Raw genomic sequence first — 19,334 nt, 5'->3', positions numbered from 1 at the left:
TTAAAAATTGTGATATTTGATATTTTGCTTTTTTCAATAGGTCGTTATTTTCTAGCACCTACCTATAAAATGCTTTAACCCTTTAACACTGATTGGACGTATTAAATTTCGACGAAAATTGTCTGTCGGGTGCCGAACCGACGTACGAAACGTGGACAAAAAAAAAGTATTTTAAAAATTCGTGGAAAAATAGTTATAGGCCTACTAGGCGAAAACTTTTGAATCACACGCCTTGGGGGATGCTGGGAGTTCATGGATCAAGCTGTTGTTTTGTTTACATCATTACCCAGGCATGCAAGCGTGAATTTCTTTCTTCTCGCACTAAAAAGCAACAGCGACACATCTCAGAAATTATTTCTTCACTTTGACATAATTTTTGCACCATTTTATATTAGCCATTACGTGTTATATATGAAAATGGGTGCAATTTCATGTAGAATACAACAAAAAACAACTCATGGTTGTAGCTTTTATCAGTTTTGAAATATTTGTAAGCTAAAACTCTTATATTCTAGTAATAATCAATCATTTACCTTCATTTTACAACAAATTGGAAGTCTCTAGCACAATATTTTGATTTATGGTGAATTTATGAAAAAAACTTTTTCCTTGCGTCCGCGCGGTAACTCTTCTGAAAAAATCAGAAATTTTCTTGTCCGATTGTCATAATGTTTGCACAGTTTTATATTAGCCATTACATAAAGTTTTATATATGGATATGTGCGCAATTTCATATAGAATACAACTAAAAACAACCCATGGTTGTAGCTTTTATCAGTTTTGAAATATTATCATATAAATACGAATACAGTGGTCCCCCCGTATTCGCGGGGGATGCGTACCAGACCCCCCCGTGAATAGTTAGAAATCGTGAATTTTTGGAACCCCTATAAAAATGCTAAAAACAGCCTATTTTGTTAGTTAAAACTTAAGAAAAACCACAAAAAATTTTCATACTTGGTTTTTTTAATAGTTTTATCACAAAAGGTGCATTTTATGATGAAATTGATAAAAAAAAACCAGGAATTTGTGGATATTTCTCATAGAAAAATACCGCGAATGCGCGAATTTTCCGCGAATAATGCAGGGAAACGTTCCCGAGAGAAATCCGCGAATCCAGAGAACGCGAATACGGGGGGTCCACTGTAAGTGCTAAAATTTCAACCTTCGGTCAACTTTGACTCTACTGAAATGGTCAAAAACTGCAATTGTAAGCTAAAACTCTTACATTCTAGTAATACTCAATCATTTACCTTCATTTTGCAACAAATTGGAAGTCTCTAGCACAATATTTTGATTTATGGTGAATTTTACAAAAAAAAAAAACATTTTCCCTGTGTTCTCGCGGTAACTGCCGAAAAAATCATAATTTTTTTCGTCCGATTGTCATAACGTTTGCACAGTTTTATATTAGCCGTTAAATAAAGTTTTATATATGAAAATGTGTGCAATTTCATGTAGAATACAACTAAAAACAACCCATGGTTGTAGCTTTTATCAGTTTTGAAATATATTTTCATATAAATAACAATAAGTGCCAAAATATCAACCTTTGGTCAACTTTGACTCTACTGAAATGGTCGGAAAATGCAATTGTAAGCTAAAACTATTACATTCTAGTAATATTCAATGATTTACCTTTATTTTGCTACAAATTAGAAGTCTCTAGCACTATATTTTGATTAGTGGTGAATTTATGAAAAAAAAAAAAAAAAAAAAAAAAAAAAATTCCTTATGTCCGCGCGGTAACTCTTCCGAAAAAAATCAGAAATTTTTTTGTTCGATTGTCGTAATGTTTGCACCATTTTAAATTAGCTGTTACATAAAGTTTTATATATGAAAGTGTGCACAATTTCATGTAGAATAAAAAAAAAAAAACCATGGTTGTAGCTTTTATCAGTTTTGAAATATTTTCATATAAATAATGATAAGTGCCAAAATTTCACCCTTTGGTCAACTTTGACTCGACTAAGATGGTAAAAAACCCTATTGTAAGCTAAAACTATTACATTCTAGTAATATTTTGCAACAAATTGGAAGTCTCTACACAATATTTTGAATTATTGTGAATTTATGAAAAAAACTTTTTCCTTACGGTCCGCGCGGTAACTCTTCCGAAAAAATCATACATTTTTTTGTCCGATTGTCGTAACGTTTGCACCATTTTAAATTAGCCATTACATAAAGTTTTATATATGAAAATTTGCACAATTTCATGTAGAATACAACAAAAACAAGCCATGGTTGTAGCTTTTATCAGTTTTGAAATATTTTCATATAAATAACAATAAATAGAAAAAATTCTACCTTCGGTCAACTTTAACTCGACCGAAATGGTAGAAAATTGCAATTGTAAGCTACAACACTTACAGTCTAGTAATATTCAATCAATTACCTTCATTTTGCAACAAACGGGAAGTATCTTGCACAATATTTCTATTTTTTACGTCCGCGCGTTACGAATTCATGCATCATATTGTGATAATATTTTCTTTTGTGTTGCTTTGATTGTTTTACAATTTGTTATACAGGCAGTCCCTTGGTTACGATGGGGGTTCCGTTTTTGAGACACGTCATAAGCCGAAAATCGTCATAACCGGACATTGTCAAAAATCCTAAGAAAACCTTACTTTTAATGCTTTGGGTGCATTGAAAACTATGTAAACTGCATTCTTATTGCATTTTTCATCAAAAAAAACTTTAAAATATTGATTATTTTGCATTTTTGGTGCCATATTTCATCTGCCAGATCAGTGTTTGTAGGCGTCGTAAGTCTGGAACATGCGTCGTAACCCTGGAAATAATTTCTTATGAATATAATTGAAAAGCGTCGCAACCTCGGAACGTCGTAAGCCGAGACCGTCGTAACTCGGGGACTGCCTGTATACCAAAATCATCGCAATTTAGTGTACAATACAACGAAAAATAATTAACTCATTAGCTTTAACCGTTTTGCTCAAAGTGCGATTTGTATACAATTATATATGAACTTTTTTTTTTTTTGCGCTGTCATATATTCCAATATTTATATATGATAATGATATTTTTTTTCATTTTTGATGGTTGCATACTAAACTTGAGGCAATGACAAAAACAAAATAAAAAGGGAACCAAAAATGAACTCTTAATCTTGAAAATTAAGCGTGCTGTGATTTTTTGAAAAAAACTTTTTTTCCGCTTCGGCGCTCACTCGCAAACGCCGCCAGCATATGGGACACACTTTCGGAAATACCGGCTCAGCATTTAACCCTTAAACGCCGAAGCGGTAAAATAAAAATTGTCTCCCGTGTGCCGGAGGTGTTTCGGAGTGAGCGCGGAAGCGGAAAATTTTTTTTTTTCAAAAAATCACAGCGCGCTTAGTTTTCAAGATTAAGAGTTCATTTTTGGCTCCTTTTTTTGTCATTGGCTGAAGTTTAGCATGCAACCATCAGAAATGAAAAAAATTATCATTATCATACATAAATAATGCGATATATGGATAGCGCAAAAACGAAATTTCATATATAATTGTATTCAAATCGTGCTGTGCGCAAAACAGTTAAAGGTAACAAGTTACTTTTTTTTCATTATAATGTACACTACATTGCAATCATTTTGGTATATAACACATTGTAAAACAATAAAAGCAACACAGAGAAAATATTATCACAAAATAATGCATGAATTCGTAACTAGCGGATGTAAACAAATATTTTTTTCAAAAATTCACCATAAATCTAAGTATTGTCCTAGAGACTTCCAATTTCTTTCATAATGAAGGCAAATAATTGAATATTACTATACTGTAAAAGTATTAGCTTACAATTGTCAAATTTTTTTATATATTTTTTTTATATGCAATTTTTTGGAAATTAGAAAAGCTACAACCTTCAAATATTTTTTGTTTTATTCTACATGAAATTGCGCACATTTTCATATATAAAACTATGAAATGCCTAATATGAAACGGGGCAAATATTCCGAGAATGGGACGTACGCATTTCGGAGATATGTGGCGAATAATCCGCGCGTGGAGAGAAGGAAAGTTTTTTTTTTAAATTCACCATAAATCTAAATATTGTGCTAGACTTCGAATTTGTTTCAAGATGAAGATAAATAACTGAATATTACTAGACTGTAAGAATTTTAGCTTACAATTGCGTTTTTCGACCATTCCGGTAGAGTCAAAGTTGACCGAACGTGGTTTTTTTTCTATTTATTGTGATTTATATGCAAACATATCAAAAATGAGAAAAGCTACAACCTTCAATTATTTTTGGTTGTATTCTACATGAAATTGCACACATCTTCATATATAAAACTTTATGTAACAGCTAATTTAAAATGGTGCAAACATTACCGCAATCGCACGTATGATTTTTTCGGAAGAGTTACCGCGCGGATGTAAAGAAAATGTTATTTTTTTCATAAATTCACCATAAATCTAAATATTGTGCTAGAGACTTCCAATTTGTTGCAAAAAGAAGGTAAATGATTGAATATTACTAGAATATAAGCGTTTTAGCTTACAATTGCGTTTTTCGACCATTTCAGTAAAGGCAAAGTTGACCGAAGGTTGAAAATTTGTCACTTATCATTATTTATATGAAAATATTTCAAAATTGATAAAAGCTACAACCATGGGTTGTTTTTAGTTGTATTGTGCATGAAATTGCGCAGATTTCCATATATAGAACTTTATGTAACGGCTAATTTTAAAATGGTGCAAACATTACCACAATCGCATGTATGATTTTTTTCGGAAGAGTTACCGCGCGGACGTAAGGAAAAAGTTTTTTCATAAATTCACCATAAATCTAAATATTGTGCTAGAGACTTCCAATTAGTTGCAAAATTAAGGTAAATGATTGAATATTACTAAAATATAAGAGTTTTAGCTTACAATTGCGTTTTTCGACCATTTTGGTTGAGTCAAAGTTGACCGAAGGTTGAAATTTTGGCACTTATCTTTATTTATATGAAAATATCTCAAAACTGATAAAAGCTACAATCATGAGTATTTTTTTATTGTATTCTACATAAAAATGCACACATTTTCATATATAATACTCCATGTAACGGCTAATTTAAAATTGTACAAAAATTATGTCAGTGACAAAATAATTTCCGAGATGTGTCACAGATACTTTTTAGTGCGGCAAGAAAGAAATTCGCGCTTGCGCGCCTGTGTAACAATTGTAAACAAAACAACACCTTGATCCGTGAACTCCCAGCATTCCCCAAGGCCGCGGGATTCAAGAGTTTTCGGCTGGTAGGCCTAAAAGTATTTTTCCGCGAATTTTTAAAAAAACTTTTGTATGTCGACGTAAAATACGTCCAGTCAGCACCCGAGAGACAAAAAATGTTGACGTAAAATACGTCCAGTCGGCATTTAAGGGTTAAGGGTTAATAGAAAATTGAGGTTTCATGTGCATTGTAAGATAGCTTCTACAGAAACCACATCCAGCTTTGTTTCATTCATTAATCCACTGTATACATTCATGATTGAGAATACACACTCAACATAAAGTAAAAATATATTTTTATGATGAATTGAAATTGGGACAATAAGAGTGTCCCAGAAAGGTCAGTGTGGGACTGGGGACTTCCAATTCAATTACTTTTGTGGACAAGACATGGTTAGATTTGAGCCAGGGTGTCAGCGGAAAGGACTTCGTTGCTTGCAGTTCTTCACCAGGGAACAAATGGGAGAGCACGCCTCATCAGGCAACGGTCAGGTACTTCAAAGGTGACAGCTTCCAAGTGGGATGTCGGGGTCGGACATCAAGACAGAAGCCAGACTCCAGTTGGTGGAGTAGGAGAACTAGCTGTAGATCATCACCAAGACTTCAGAATACTGAAGCTAGTTGCCACGTCGTCAGACTCGGGTGTGATCTGCTTCATCGGGCTAACTTCAGTGATAACTGGCTATGATGAAATGTGCTTTGATAGGTCATTACCAGCCCTTTTATACATGTATACCTTGTTTTGGGAGTCACCAGAAATGCCTTGTTTGACATCTGTCAAAACTGGGCAATTTCCTTTGGTTCTTTGGTCTGCCACTAATCCCAGCAGGTAACTGAAAAGGTCATTAAAATGCTGGCAGAGGAAAGAATACAAAGAGGTGCTAATTGAGTTTGAGAGGATATGGTTGGGGGTTGGAGATGCATTTGCAAAGCACTGAAAACAGGATAGGGTGAGAAGTCAAGTCACATGACCACTCGTATGAGGGTGTGAATTATAACTTTCAGGGGCTGATCCCTTCCAGTGACTCATGAAATTTACTGGGACTAGCACAATGGCAGAAAGGGGCCGATAGTCCCTCAAGTCTGCTACCTTCCTCAAAATCTTAAGTGGTTATCGGCTTAAGGCGGTGTTTTTTTGTTGGATTTGGGATGGTAGTGCCCGTGAAAGGGTATGAAAGGTAATAAATCAAGTTTGACAGGATATTAACCCTTAAACGCCGAAGTGGTAAAATAAAAATTGTCTCCCGTGTGCCGGATGTGTTTCAGAGTGAGCACGGAAGCGGAAAAAATATTTTTTTCAAAAAATCACAGCGTGCCTAGTTTTCAAGATTTAGGAGTTCATTTTTGGCTCCTTTTTTGTCATTGGCTGAAGTTTAGTATGCAACCATCAGAAATGAAAAAAATTATCATTATCATATATAAATAATGCGATATATGATAGCGCAAAAATGAAATTTCATATATAATTGTATTCAAATCGCGCTGTGCGCAAAACGGTTAAAGGTAACAAGTTACTTTTTTTTTCGTTGTAATGTAAACTAAATTGCGATCATTTTGGCATATAACACATTGTAAAACGATAAAAGCAACACAGAGAAAATATTATCACAAAGTAATGCATGAATTTGTAACTAGCGGATGTAAACAAATATTTTTTTCAAAAATTTACCATAAATCTAAATATTGTTCTAGAGACTTCCAATTTCTTTCAAAATGAAGACAAATAATTGAATATTACTATACTGTAAGAGTATTAGCTTACAATTGCAGTTTTTGACCATATCTGACGAGTTAAAGTTGACCAAATGTCAAGTTTTTTTATATTAAATTATTTCAGAAATTAGAAAAGCTACAACCTTCAAATATTTTTTGTTTTATTCTACATGAAATTGCGCACATTTTCATATATAAAACTCTATGAAATGCCTAATATGAAATGGAGCAAATATTCCGAGAATGGGACATACGCATTTCGGAGATTTGTGGCGGAGAATCCGCGCGCGGAGGGAAGGAAAGTTTTTTTTTTTAATTCACCATAAATCTAAATATTGTGCTAGAGACTTCGAATTTGTTTCAAGATGAAGATAAACGACTGAATATTACTAGACTGTAAGACTTTTAGCTTACAATTGCATTTTTCGACCATTTTGGTAGAGTCAAAGTTGACCGAACGTGGTTTTTTCTATTTATCGTGATTTATATGCAAATATTTAAAAAATGAGAAAAGCTACAATCTTCAATTATTATTAGTTGTATTCTAAATGAAATTGCGCACATTTTCATATATAAAACTTTATGTAACGGCTAATTTAAAATGGTGCAAACATTACCACAATCGCACGTATGATTTTTTCGGAAGAGTTACCGCACGGACGTAAAGAAAATGTTATTTTTTTCATAAATTCACCATAAATCTAAATATTGTGCTAGAGACTTCCAATTTGTTGCAAAATGAAGGTAAATGATTGAATATTACTAGAATTTAAGCGTTTTAGCTTACAATTGCGTTTTTCGACTATTTCGGTAGAGTCAAAGTTGACCGAAGGTTGAAAGTTTGTCACATTTTTTTATATGAAAATATTTCAAAATTGATAAAAGCTACAACCATGGGTAGTTTTTAGTTGTATTGTGCATGAAATTGCGCAGATTTCCATATATAGAACTTTATGTAACGGCTAATTTTAAAATGGTGCAAACATTACCACAATCGCATGTATGATTTTTTTCGGAAGAGTTACTGCGCGGACTTAAGGAAAAAGTTTTTTCATAAATTCACCATAAATCGAAATATTGTGCTAGAGACTTCCAATTAGTTGCAAAATGAAGGTAAATGATTGAATATTACTAAAATATAAGAGTTTTAGCTTACAATTGCGTTTTCGATTCATTTATTTCGGTAGAGTCAAAGTTGACCGAAGGTTGAAATTTTGGCACTTATCGTTATTTATATGAAAATATCTCAAATCTGATAAAAGCTACAATCATGAGTATTTTTTAGTTGTATTCTACATAAAAATGCGCACATTTTCATATATAATACTCTATGTAACGGCTAATTTAAAATGGTACAAAAATTATGTCAAAGTGACAAAATAATTTCCAAGATGTGTCACAGATACTTTTTAGTGTGGCCAGAAAGAAATTCGCGCTTGCGCGCCTGCGTAACGATTGTAAAGAAAACAACACCTTGATCCGTGAACTCCCAGCATCCCCCAAGGTGCGTGATTCAAGAGTTTTTGGCTGGTAGGCCTAAAAGTATTTTTCCGCGAATTTTTAAAAAAACTTTTGTATGTCGACGTAAAATACGTCCAGTCGGCACCCGAGAGACAAAAAATGTCGACGTAAAATACGTCCAGTCGGCGTTTAAGGGTTAAAATAACATTTTCATGTTTTTGTCATCAGGACATTGTTGAGGGACAATAGGGAGAAAAGATTAGTATCTCACAAGGCACAAAAAGGCATTTTGCTTTTACATACTCTGTTCTTCTAAAGTCAGTTCCTCTATTTCTTCATGTTTCTTTCAGTTTCCCGCATGTTTTGAAAGGAGAAAAAGGTATACAAGTGTCAGAAGGATCCTTGCCACAATATATTTCAACACTACAGCATTTTAACTTGTTTTTTCTAACAATTTACATGTGGTACACAAAATAGGTTTGTTGGAGGGCTCTTTTGTCAAACAGAGGTGATCAGGTATTGGACTTGTTAAGGAAGTTTCTGCTCCAAAGGTCTACTCAAAGCCGAGCAATTGGGTATAAGAAGCAGGGTAATTTTTAAAGGGATTTCTTTTAAGATTCACTGAACAACAAATGTGGTGCATTAATATTTCATTGTACAAAATATGTAAGATTAATATTTTAATGGATAGAACAAACCTTGCCTTTTACAGGAGGAGCCCTACTGAAAATTACCAATAATGAAGACAAAACAGCTTTGATGCTTTGTAAAACTGATGCCATGAAACATCTTCTCAGGTCATATGAGGGCAAATCATCAGTAAAGGTAAGGATTGACTGTTTGATTCCATAGTTTCATACATTCAACTTCCCTGTCAGATATATACTTAGCTATAGACTCCGTCGTCCCCGATAGAAATTCGAATTTCGCGGCACACGCTACAGGTAGTTAGGTCAGGTGATCTACCGCCCCGCCGCTGGGTGGCAGGAATAGGAACCATACCTTCTAGAACCAGATTTTCTCTATCGTTTGGAATGTAAACATACGTTTACGGTTCCTCCTGATTTGATTTTCGTGTTTCATCGCCATCGATCTTCTGGGCTGTCTTTTGCAGGGAAGTACTGGGTCTTTGGTTCGGCATACGCTTTTATTAACTTTTTAATGAATTTCGCTTCAAAATTTCGAAGAAAATACTAAGTGAAACTACCGAAATTATCGGTAGACACTCACATAGTTTGCAATAAAGGGAATTATTAATATTTATTCATTATTACATGTAAGAAAGCTTACAACTTTATTGAGGAAATATTAAACTCTAATTTCCTACTTTAGGTAGTCAGAAAAGCATATAACTAGATATGCTTACTTTATAAGCTTTAATAGCGTTTGTGCTAACGAGCAGTTAGAGTATTAGCAGTACTAGTAGTTGCTGCATCCTCATCACCTTCTTACTCCACAGAAACTACATAATGGATGTAGCTCAAAAGCGAGCTCTCAAAAGGTAAGAAGTGAATATAGTGTTCCCCATTGAAGTGGAGGGTGCGTCTGATCGGCTCTGTCTCGCTCCCAGGTCTAGACCTCTTCCAAACTCACAAGCCCAGAGGAGAAGGAATGTCGAAAGCCGCACGGAGGTTTCAGAGAATCCCCCCCGATCAGGCGTCCCCTCGGCAGACTCTGTAGAACGTCCCAGACTGCCAAGTTCGCCATTGGAAAGGCGTCCTAAAATAGTGGAGGGTGCGTTCCGATCGGCTCTGTCTCGCTCTCAGGTCTAGACCTCTTCCAAGCTCACAAGCCCAGAGGAGAAGGAATGTCGAAAGCCTTAAGGAGGTTTCAGAGAATCCCCAACGGTCGGGCGTCCCCTCGGCAGGATCTGTAGTAGCATCCCAGACTGCCAAGGATAGCCGTTGAAAAGGCATCCTAAAACAGTGTTTTTTTCGTCATCAGAGTCTTCATCGAAAGGAAAATAGGGTGGAGTTCTCACAAGCTGTCGAGACCTTCTAAAAGATCGTGGAAATCCCCAGCTTGGGATTCTATCCCGGAAAGTTTTCTGGAAGGCTATCCACCTGAGAAGAAGAAAGACATTTATTCATTAAATCCTCCTTCCCCTAGATCGGATACGGAGAAAGAAGACGACTCTACGAAGATCCTAGGAGAAAGGCAACAGTAGATATCTTCGTTAATAGAAGTTTTGAAGAAGGATCCTCCCAGGAGAAAGGATCTCTTCCTTCCCGTTAAGAAATCCTGTCCGATAGAAGTCTTTGACAGCTCGGACGAGGCGGCCAGGCGCAAATCGCCGACAAGGCGAGAGGATTCTAAAGAGGCGCCTGAAGCGCCTGAAATGAGGCGCAAAGCGCCTGAAACGCCTGAAGCAGAAGCGCCTGAAATGAGGCGCAAAGTGCCTGAAACGAGGCGCAAAGCGCCTGAAACTATAAACCAGGATCTTCATCGGAGATGGAGTTAGAGCCTGATTCTGCGAAAGGTGAAAGACATTCGAGGCCTTCTTCTGATAAGGACGGGAGTTGTCGCACAGGCGGCCATCGCCCTTCTCAGGATAGTCTTAATGCAAGTAAAGGCAAGAGCAAGATCGGTTTTTTTTCCTGGCGGGGACTCAAGATGTCGCACAGGCGGCCGTAGCCCTTGTCAGGTTAGAATCGGTACTGCTAAAAGCTCTTCACCTTACAAAAGCAGGCGCTCTCCTCCGGTTGTTCATTCTTCTCCCAACTTGATGGACAGGAAATGGAAGATAGATCGGAATTGGAAACCTTTTTTATTGGAAAAAATTAGTTCATTACTAATAAGACGATATTAAAATCTTCCCCCTTATAAAATAATGCAACCAACCATTTACAGAAAGAGTGGCAATCGTTTGCAAATTAAACAAGATTCGTACGAGCTCTCATTCATTGATTAGAGGCTCTTCCAAATAATAGAGGCGTAGAATACGGCCTTATATCCAAGAGAATAAAAATTTGAGGGATTCTCTTCGATCCTAGAGTTTTCATTGCGATCTCTTTCGACTAATACTAATTCGTGTTTATTGACGAAAAGAACGAAGAAGGCAAGATTTCCATTCTCTCTCTGAATCAGAGAGGAAAGAATGTAGTAGCAAGACTTGCTGTATACGACTACTGAATGACAAGTCATATACGCATACCATAGTTGCCTTTGTGGTTCGCTACGGAATTATCTATATCCTTACAGGATTTTCCTGGTAAGGACTTCGCTTAAAGGTTTGTTACGACAATACCTACTCAGCTTCAGTATTTAACAAAGGTTGTTTGGCTTAAATTTGCATTATTAAGAGCTTCCTTAGGCTCGAGAATAATTTTATTATATTCCTTCATTGAATGAAGTAACTGGCAACTCATGATGAATGCAGCCAGGCAGCGAGCGAGACTGCTGGGCTGTCATTTTAAGGCCAATACAGTATCATCTAGTTCTCGGTCGTGAGCAGTCGGATACATCTCTCTCCAACGGGATCGAATGGTTAACCGTATATTCCCCCTACAATCATGGACTTGGTCTCGAATGGAGGGGATAGTTAAGCTAACAAATAAAATATTGTCTGCCTTTTGCTAAGAAGCTTTCAATAAGAAAGATATTATAACCTTTCAATGCTGTTTACCGTAGGTAACGTTATTAAAGGATTCTAACGCAGCAGAACATTATATTATATAATGCTCTCATGCTTACGAAAGCATGGCTTATTAGAATACATGCTTAGTGAGAAGATGGATGTAGTAGAGAATTCACTTTAAGACTACGGTATGGTCAAGTCTTTCGAGAAACGCACACAACCTTTTTAGAATCGGATATTGCTCAAGAGAAGATGGATGAGTGGGATGGGAAACATTCACTTCGTGGCAGAAATGGTTTCCCTGAATGGACTATACTACGTATATATGAGTTTTTTCCTACTAAGAACGGAATTAACATGTGAAAGGATGTCGGGTACCATAAAGGCACAGATGTTCTGGCACATAACATAAAGAGAATTAGAAGAAAGCGCCAGCCTGGCGCAAAGCGCTAGAAGTGCCAACCTGGCGCAAAATTGCGCCAGAAGCGCCAGCCTGGCGCAATGAGCCAAGAGTACCATCCAAGATATTTTCTCGTTTTAGCGAGTTATTAACCTAAGAGTCCAGTAGCCTCTCAGACAGCACGCTCGGTAACGGCAAGATTCGTTCCTGATTTTGTTACCCATTTAATCACTTAGGCCAATTCCACGACTCTTTCATATCGCAAAGAGCATCGAGAATCTCTTTTTTGGCTCCTGTTCTCGTTAACAAAGAGAACCTATTTGGTAAACAGACAGGGAATGTAACGATCCTTAAGAGGTTCGATGCAAGATTTTGCATGCCGTGAGAACCTTCTCGATCGACGATAATAACCGTGAAAAAAGTATGTCTAACATTTATTGCAAAGAGTTGTGAGAACCTGCGAAAAGTCTTCTTCATAGATCTCTTAGCAAGGTAGAAGACGAACAGTCTTCCTGTAGACTGCTTCCTTTTCCTCAAAGCAAGAGAGGTAGCAATATACGCCATCTTTATTTTATAGAAAGGGGAATAAACTTTAGTCTTTTTTCCCCTAAAATATAAATTCTTTACAGAATTTAAGATAAAGGGCGTCAAAGAAAGGGAGGATAATAACTTTATGCCTCATTTTGGCCTTAGAGAGGTTGGATTCACAGAGGTCACGTTCTTCTCACATCATGTTTTGGAAGTCTTTTCCAAGACAGTCTGAATATTCTATCAGCATCTATTATAAATGGACCTTAACAACCTCTCCACTCTGAGTCTGTCTGCGTGCAGACTGACCAGAAGTGGACATGAATGAGAGGATTTTTCAAGGTAAATGACAATAGTCATGGACAAGATATAGAATTGCTTCAGATCGTGCTAGAGGGAATGAGGAAACTGTCCTCTTCCGATACCTCTGTGAACCCCATAGCGGTTTTTTCTTCCCTTTCAGAGGGAAGAATCACCTTTGTATATATCTGCTATCAAAGAACGCAGTAAAAGGCTATACTCTGTCTCTATAAAGGGATTGGAGATAGCAGAGGATTAAGATCTTCGGGATCTTATACGATACCTCAATATGACAAGAGTAGGATATCATGTACTTCTAATGGGATCTTTTTTGTGGCCACAGATTCTATGTTCCGACAAGATGGAACTGCTCCTCATCAAACTTCTTTGAGAAATTTTTATGAGGGAATTCTTTGTTTCTCTTGGTCCTAAACGATCAAGAAGACAAGTGAATTTTTTGAACATTGGAATCTCGCATCAGATTCTATGGAGATTAGGCAATGGGTTCTTGCCAGCATAGTATGTCTGGCAAAAGAACTAAAACCCCCTATTCCTGATTCAATGTTTTCAGATAGAGGTTTCGTTGTCCAGGCAGGGTACTTACGTTTTCATCTACAGTAGAATGGTTCAAACGTTTGCCTACAGAGTCTTTGGAATGCGATGACGGCTCGAAATGCTTCCCAGAAGGTGTTCAGAGGGATACAATAAAGAGCTAGAAATCACGAGTACTCCATATTTCAGCTTGGAGTCTCCTTCGACTTCCAGGCTTCTTCCCTTCCTTCGGGCAAGGATAGGGAAGATTCTGCAACGAGACACCCCTTCAACATGTAAGAAGAGATCTCGTGAGCACGGAAGTATTCAAGAAGGACCCTCCTCGGAGGAAGACTCTTATCTCTCGTACGGTTAGATATCCTATCGTCTACTGGATGTAGCTGATTACAATCACCTCCCCTTGCTGGAGAGGCCAAAGCTCAAAGTGGAAGAACTTCTTCCACTCTTCTCCAGTCTCCTGATAAACTATTGTGGATGTTCAGGACTTTTGGACAATGTAGCGCCAACCAGGTGCCATATGCCAAAACAGGCGTAAAAAACGCCAGAGGCAGACAGTTTCAAGGAACACTGTCATTGTCTGATGAAGAGAAAGAGGGGGCCTCCAACCTAGCGCAGATGCGCTAGAGGACAACAAATCGGACAGATAAGAATGTCCGATGTGGGCATCGCCAGACATCCTCGAGACTCTACCAAGCTCGAAGCTCCAGCAAGTGGAGAGGAGTCAGCCAGGCGCCAGACGCTAAATTGTGCCAGTCTGGAACCAGGCGTGAAGCTACTTCCAGGCACGAGGCACCAGCCATGAGTCAGGCAAAAAGCGCCTTCCAGGAGTTAGGCGCCAACCAAGTGTCAGGCAGGCGCGAGGCGCCAGCCAGGCTCGAGGCGCCAGCCAGACACAAGGCGCGAGGCGCTACCCAGGCGCAAGCCAGGCTCTAGGCTTCATCCAGAAAAGATCCATTTCAAAGGAAGCCCTGGTCTTCTTTGAAATAAGTGTGATCGCTAAAGCACTTCATGAATAACTTGATGATTCCTTCAAACAGCTGAGAATTAAAAGCGCTTGAAGTGCGAGCTTTTATGAATTCTTGTTCGTTACATAACAATATGTCGTGAAGGACATATTAGCTGTAACTTACGGGAGATGCAACTCTGTGTTGACTTCCCTTTGCACGAAGGAGGTCAAGTTGACCTACGAGAGATCCTTCTCTTTTGGTTTTACGTGTCTACAGATACGTTGCTGGGATAGGGAGCCGACACTGATCCTTAACTAAGTGAGTTAATTTTTATGTTAACATAGTGTTTTTTTTTCTTTGGTTTGTTTGAAAGGAGTTTGGGGATAGCTCTTTCCAAACTAAGCACAAACCCTCGTGTTAGGATCAGGTGATCGGGATTGGTGTTGTGCTCCTTAATTATGCCCCTAGGCATAGGTGTATTGTCATGTAAGTGGATAAGACCCCATTGACAAATGACTATTAGATTCTGTCGCGTAAGTGGATAAGACCCCATTGACAGATCTACAAGAACTCTTAGCCATAGGTCACATCCTCGCTGAGGCTCTTGAGACGAAGCAGACTACTAGCAATAGCTAGGAAGTCGACCCTTCGTCTAAACACATAGGAACCAAGGTTTTATTTATTTATTACCTACAACGTATGTTGTTTACCTGTCTAATCAGTAATTAGCTGTCTCTTACCCTCCGCCAAAGGTGCCAATCAGCTAAGTATATATCTGACAGGGAAGTTGAATGTATGAAAATGATATTGTTATTGTACAATAAAGTTTCATACATACTTACCTGGCAGATATATACTTAGCTATAGACTCCGTCGTCCCCGATAGAAATTCGAATTTCGCGGCACACGCTACAGGTAGGTAGGTCAGGTGATCTACCGCCCCGCCGCTGGGTGGCAGGAATAGGAACCATACCTTCTAGAACCAGATTTTCTCTTCCACCTGTCTCCTGAGGGGAGGCTGGGTGGGCCATTCAATCGTATATATCTGCCAGGTAAGTATGTATGAAACTTTATTGTACAATAACAATATCATTTTTGTGTAAACAGACATGAATTTTTCCTTTACTATTATTGATATGTACTTGTTTTTCCCCTCATGCTCCATAGGGCTCTCAAAAACTTGGTCCACGAAGGTCTTCCCTGTCCTCTCGACTTGATAGTGGTTATCGATTCATCTTAGGTCATGCAGATAAGAAAAAATTTGTTCTTATACTCACCAACAACTTCATGGAAGCCTCAGTGGTGAGATTTGCCAGGTTTGACATGATTAGAGAATCATACAAGATGTATTGTCAAAGCAGTTCATACCAGGAAAACCAGCAGCAGCAACAAGTTTCTAAGAAACACGAAGATGAAAGTAGTCGCTCGGAATCGAGCAGAAGAGATGGAGAGGTTTCGTGCAGATATACCGACATCCAACTAACCAATGCTGAAATGGAGCTCTTTGAGCCAATATATGACAGCATTGTCAGCAACATCAAGACGGCCAGAGAATTTAATCATGCTGTTCTGGAATCTTCTAAGGAATCTTCATTCATTTCTTCCTTAACAAGTATTCTGTCATAAATGGTTTATTGGTGAATCTGAACATAAATTCTTATGATTAATGAAGACATTCTCCCTAAATACATAGTACTTTTTGGTGAGAGACAATCGTGCCAGTTGCATTTCAGATATTAATTTAGCAAGTGGCAAATATTGATAGTATCTGCAATGTAACATGTTTTTATTTAAGCAACATGATACAGACTGATTTGCAGCAACATACATGTCTATTTTTAAATATTATATAGAAAAGCTGTCAAAAATATTCAGTGCATATATATTTAACATTATGGGGAATGAAAACTGAAAAATGAGTGACATTCCATGAATTTGATGAATTTGTGATGGAAGTGTTTGTATTTTTTCTTACTTTTGAATTCCAAGAGACTGTTTTGTTCCCGTTTTGAAGTTTTCTCCTCAAAGATCAAAGAAGTCATTAAGGTTTTGTAAGTACAGTTGTAATGTTAGCTGAAATGTGTGACATAGACCATGAATTTGTTTTTGGGTTGTCATGGTTTCCGTCATGCAAACCTTTACGTTTTGATGTCCTGGGTGAGAAAACTAAAAACCTTGTTTCTATATGCAATCAAGGGTCCAGTCAAGAGAGGACACTTCATTTCTTACAAAATTAAGAAGTTATGCTGAAAACTGTATCCACCCTTACAGACATACTTTTGTCATTTTTATATGTCATTAAGTTAATATTTTCAAATACATTCCAAGTAATATTGAATGTATCACTGTTATGCAGTTAATTATTTCTGAGTGAATTTGCTACACAAGCAAAACTGAAGTTTATATATATGCCTGATAGCATATTAAATTTTTTTATTTTTTGTATACAAATGGTTTCATCATCAGTATTAAAGATTTTTCCTTCAATGGAATACATGTGAAGTGGGTTCTCCCTTTTGCTTAGTGTGTGTCTGTAATTTAATGGATACTACTCATAAGGGCTCTGCCCTGCTACTTCCACATCTACTTCTTTTCTGACTAACTGCTTCACTCCCCCATTCACCACATGGCCCAAACAGCGTGTCTTTAAAATCTCAGTCCATTTGGTCTCCTAAACCCCACTTCTCCCTGCCAGCAAGTCTTGGTTTACACCGTAAGTGGCAGTCTGCTTTTCGTACAAGTGCAGACCTTGTACATATTACAGATCTTGTTATGCTCTTTTATTACTGTACAGCATTTGATGATTTTTCACCAATTGTGAAGGTTGTTCTTAGGAATTCTTAACATATATGCACAGAAATTTATATGTACAGTGGTCCCCCCGTATTCGCGGGGGATGCGTACCAGACCCCCCCCGTGAATAGTTAGAACCCGCGAATGTTTGGAACCCCTATAAAAATGCTAAAAATAGCCTATTTTGTTAGTTAAAACTCAAGAAAAACCCACTAAAAATTTTCCTACCGGGTTGTTTTAATAGTTTTATCACAAAAAGTGCATTTTATGATGAAATTCATCAAAAAAACCAGGAATTTGTGGATATTTATCATAGAAAAATACAGCGAATGCGCGAATTTTCCGCGAATAATACAGGGAAACGTTCCCGAGAGAAATCCGCGAATGTGTGAGTCCGCGAATCTGGAGAACGGGAATACGGGGGGTCACTGTAAATCAAAAAGTTTAGTATTTTTTGTAAATAAAGGCTACCTTTTTATTACAGACTGAAAGATGTTTTATAAATAAAATTTTTATTTGCTATATGTCCTTTTTCTACTGTTAGTAAATTCAAGAAAACCTCTCGGTTACACTCCTATAGATTCTTATGGCTTTCCCAATGGGAGGCAAACAAAATCTAAGTAGGAAGAATTTAATTACTCTAAGATGTCCATTATGAGAGAACAGTGTTGGTATCCTCATTTGTATTGCAATAAAGAAATGCCAGTGGAAATACTGTACCAGTTGAGAGAAAGAAGCGAGGGAGGGGACAAAATTTCTGCGCTCATTAATTTGATTTAAGCAGAAACAAGGATTTATATAGGCTAGGTCCATGTACGTCATATACAGCTTTTTCTCCTTACTTTCAAACATCTTGCTTAGCTGACTAAATACAGTTCCTCCCCTAACAGTCCTGTCATCCATTCCTCATAGCGGGGTAGTGCAGTCAGTGCACCTCATGTGGTGTACCGTAGGCATGACTGTATACTTAAGATTCTTTGCAGCAGCCCTATGGCTCCAAACTGCAATCCCTTTCATTCCTATTACTTTACCTCTGCTCATATTCTCTTTTCCCTGTTGGGGGTTGCCATCAGTGCACCTCATGCACTGTTCTGTAAGCATTACTTAAGGTTCTTTGCACTGTCCCTTTGGCTCTCAGCTACAACCCATTCCGTTCCCTTTACTGTACCTATGTATAACTGAATCACGAAAGTTTGGAACGTGATAAATGCATAAATAAAGGTATAAGCAAAGGTATAAACCATGAAGGAAAGATAAACAACGGAGAGAACATCCTTCACTCAGCAGACAAAGGACGTTGAGTCAAAAGATCTTGCAGACTCTCAGTTGTTTATCTTTCCTTCGTGGCTTATACTTTTATTAACTGTAACTATGTTCATATTCTCTTTCCTCTTACTTTCCACTCTTCTAACAATTGTTTTAGAGTGCAACTGCAAGGTTTTCTTCCTTTTTACATTTTTCAAACTTTCGTACTTTCAATTTCCCTTTTGGCACTGAATGACCTCACAAGTCCCAGCACTTTGCCTTTAGCCAAAATTCTGCATTCAATTCCATATTCTCTTTCTTTTATCTAATTTCCACCTCTCCTAATAATTGTTTCAAGTGTAGTGGCAATGTTTTCCTTTGTTACACCTTTCAAAGCTTTCTGCGTACTCTCGTTTTCTATTTCAGCATTAAATGACCTTATAGGCACCAACCAGCTCTTGGCCTTTGGCCAAAATTCTATTCTGTCTGTCATCCGTTTTACATTTATTATTATTATATTATTATTATTAAATACATATAGGGCTTAAATGTTGACTCAAGACATTTAAGTAGGGTGTCATTTCAGTATCCAT

At 37.4% G+C, this 19,334-nt stretch overlaps 2 protein-coding genes across 6 annotated transcripts in view; both read left to right on the top strand.

Moving 5' to 3' along the window:
* Positions 1–18,018, top strand: part of LOC135203050 (uncharacterized) — a 153,838-nt gene extending 135,820 nt beyond the window's left edge. The window contains exons 10-11 of the mRNA XM_064232636.1: positions 9,112–9,224; positions 15,871–18,018. Of these exons, the coding sequence (XP_064088706.1) occupies positions 9,112–9,224; positions 15,871–16,329 (572 nt within the window). The 3' untranslated portion in view covers positions 16,330–18,018. The remainder of the gene's footprint in view (positions 1–9,111; positions 9,225–15,870) is intronic.
* LOC135203053 (two pore calcium channel protein 1-like) overlaps positions 1–19,334 on the top strand; it is a 734,396-nt gene that overhangs the window by 319,086 nt on the left and 395,976 nt on the right. The gene's annotated exons all lie outside the window — the stretch shown is intronic.

The sequence above is a fragment of the Macrobrachium nipponense genome, chromosome 33 (assembly GCF_015104395.2).
Source record: "Macrobrachium nipponense isolate FS-2020 chromosome 33, ASM1510439v2, whole genome shotgun sequence".
Taxonomy (NCBI): domain Eukaryota; kingdom Metazoa; phylum Arthropoda; class Malacostraca; order Decapoda; family Palaemonidae; genus Macrobrachium; species Macrobrachium nipponense.
The sequence above is the reverse complement of the archived record's forward strand: the minus strand, read 5'-3'. Positions and strand labels throughout refer to the sequence as shown.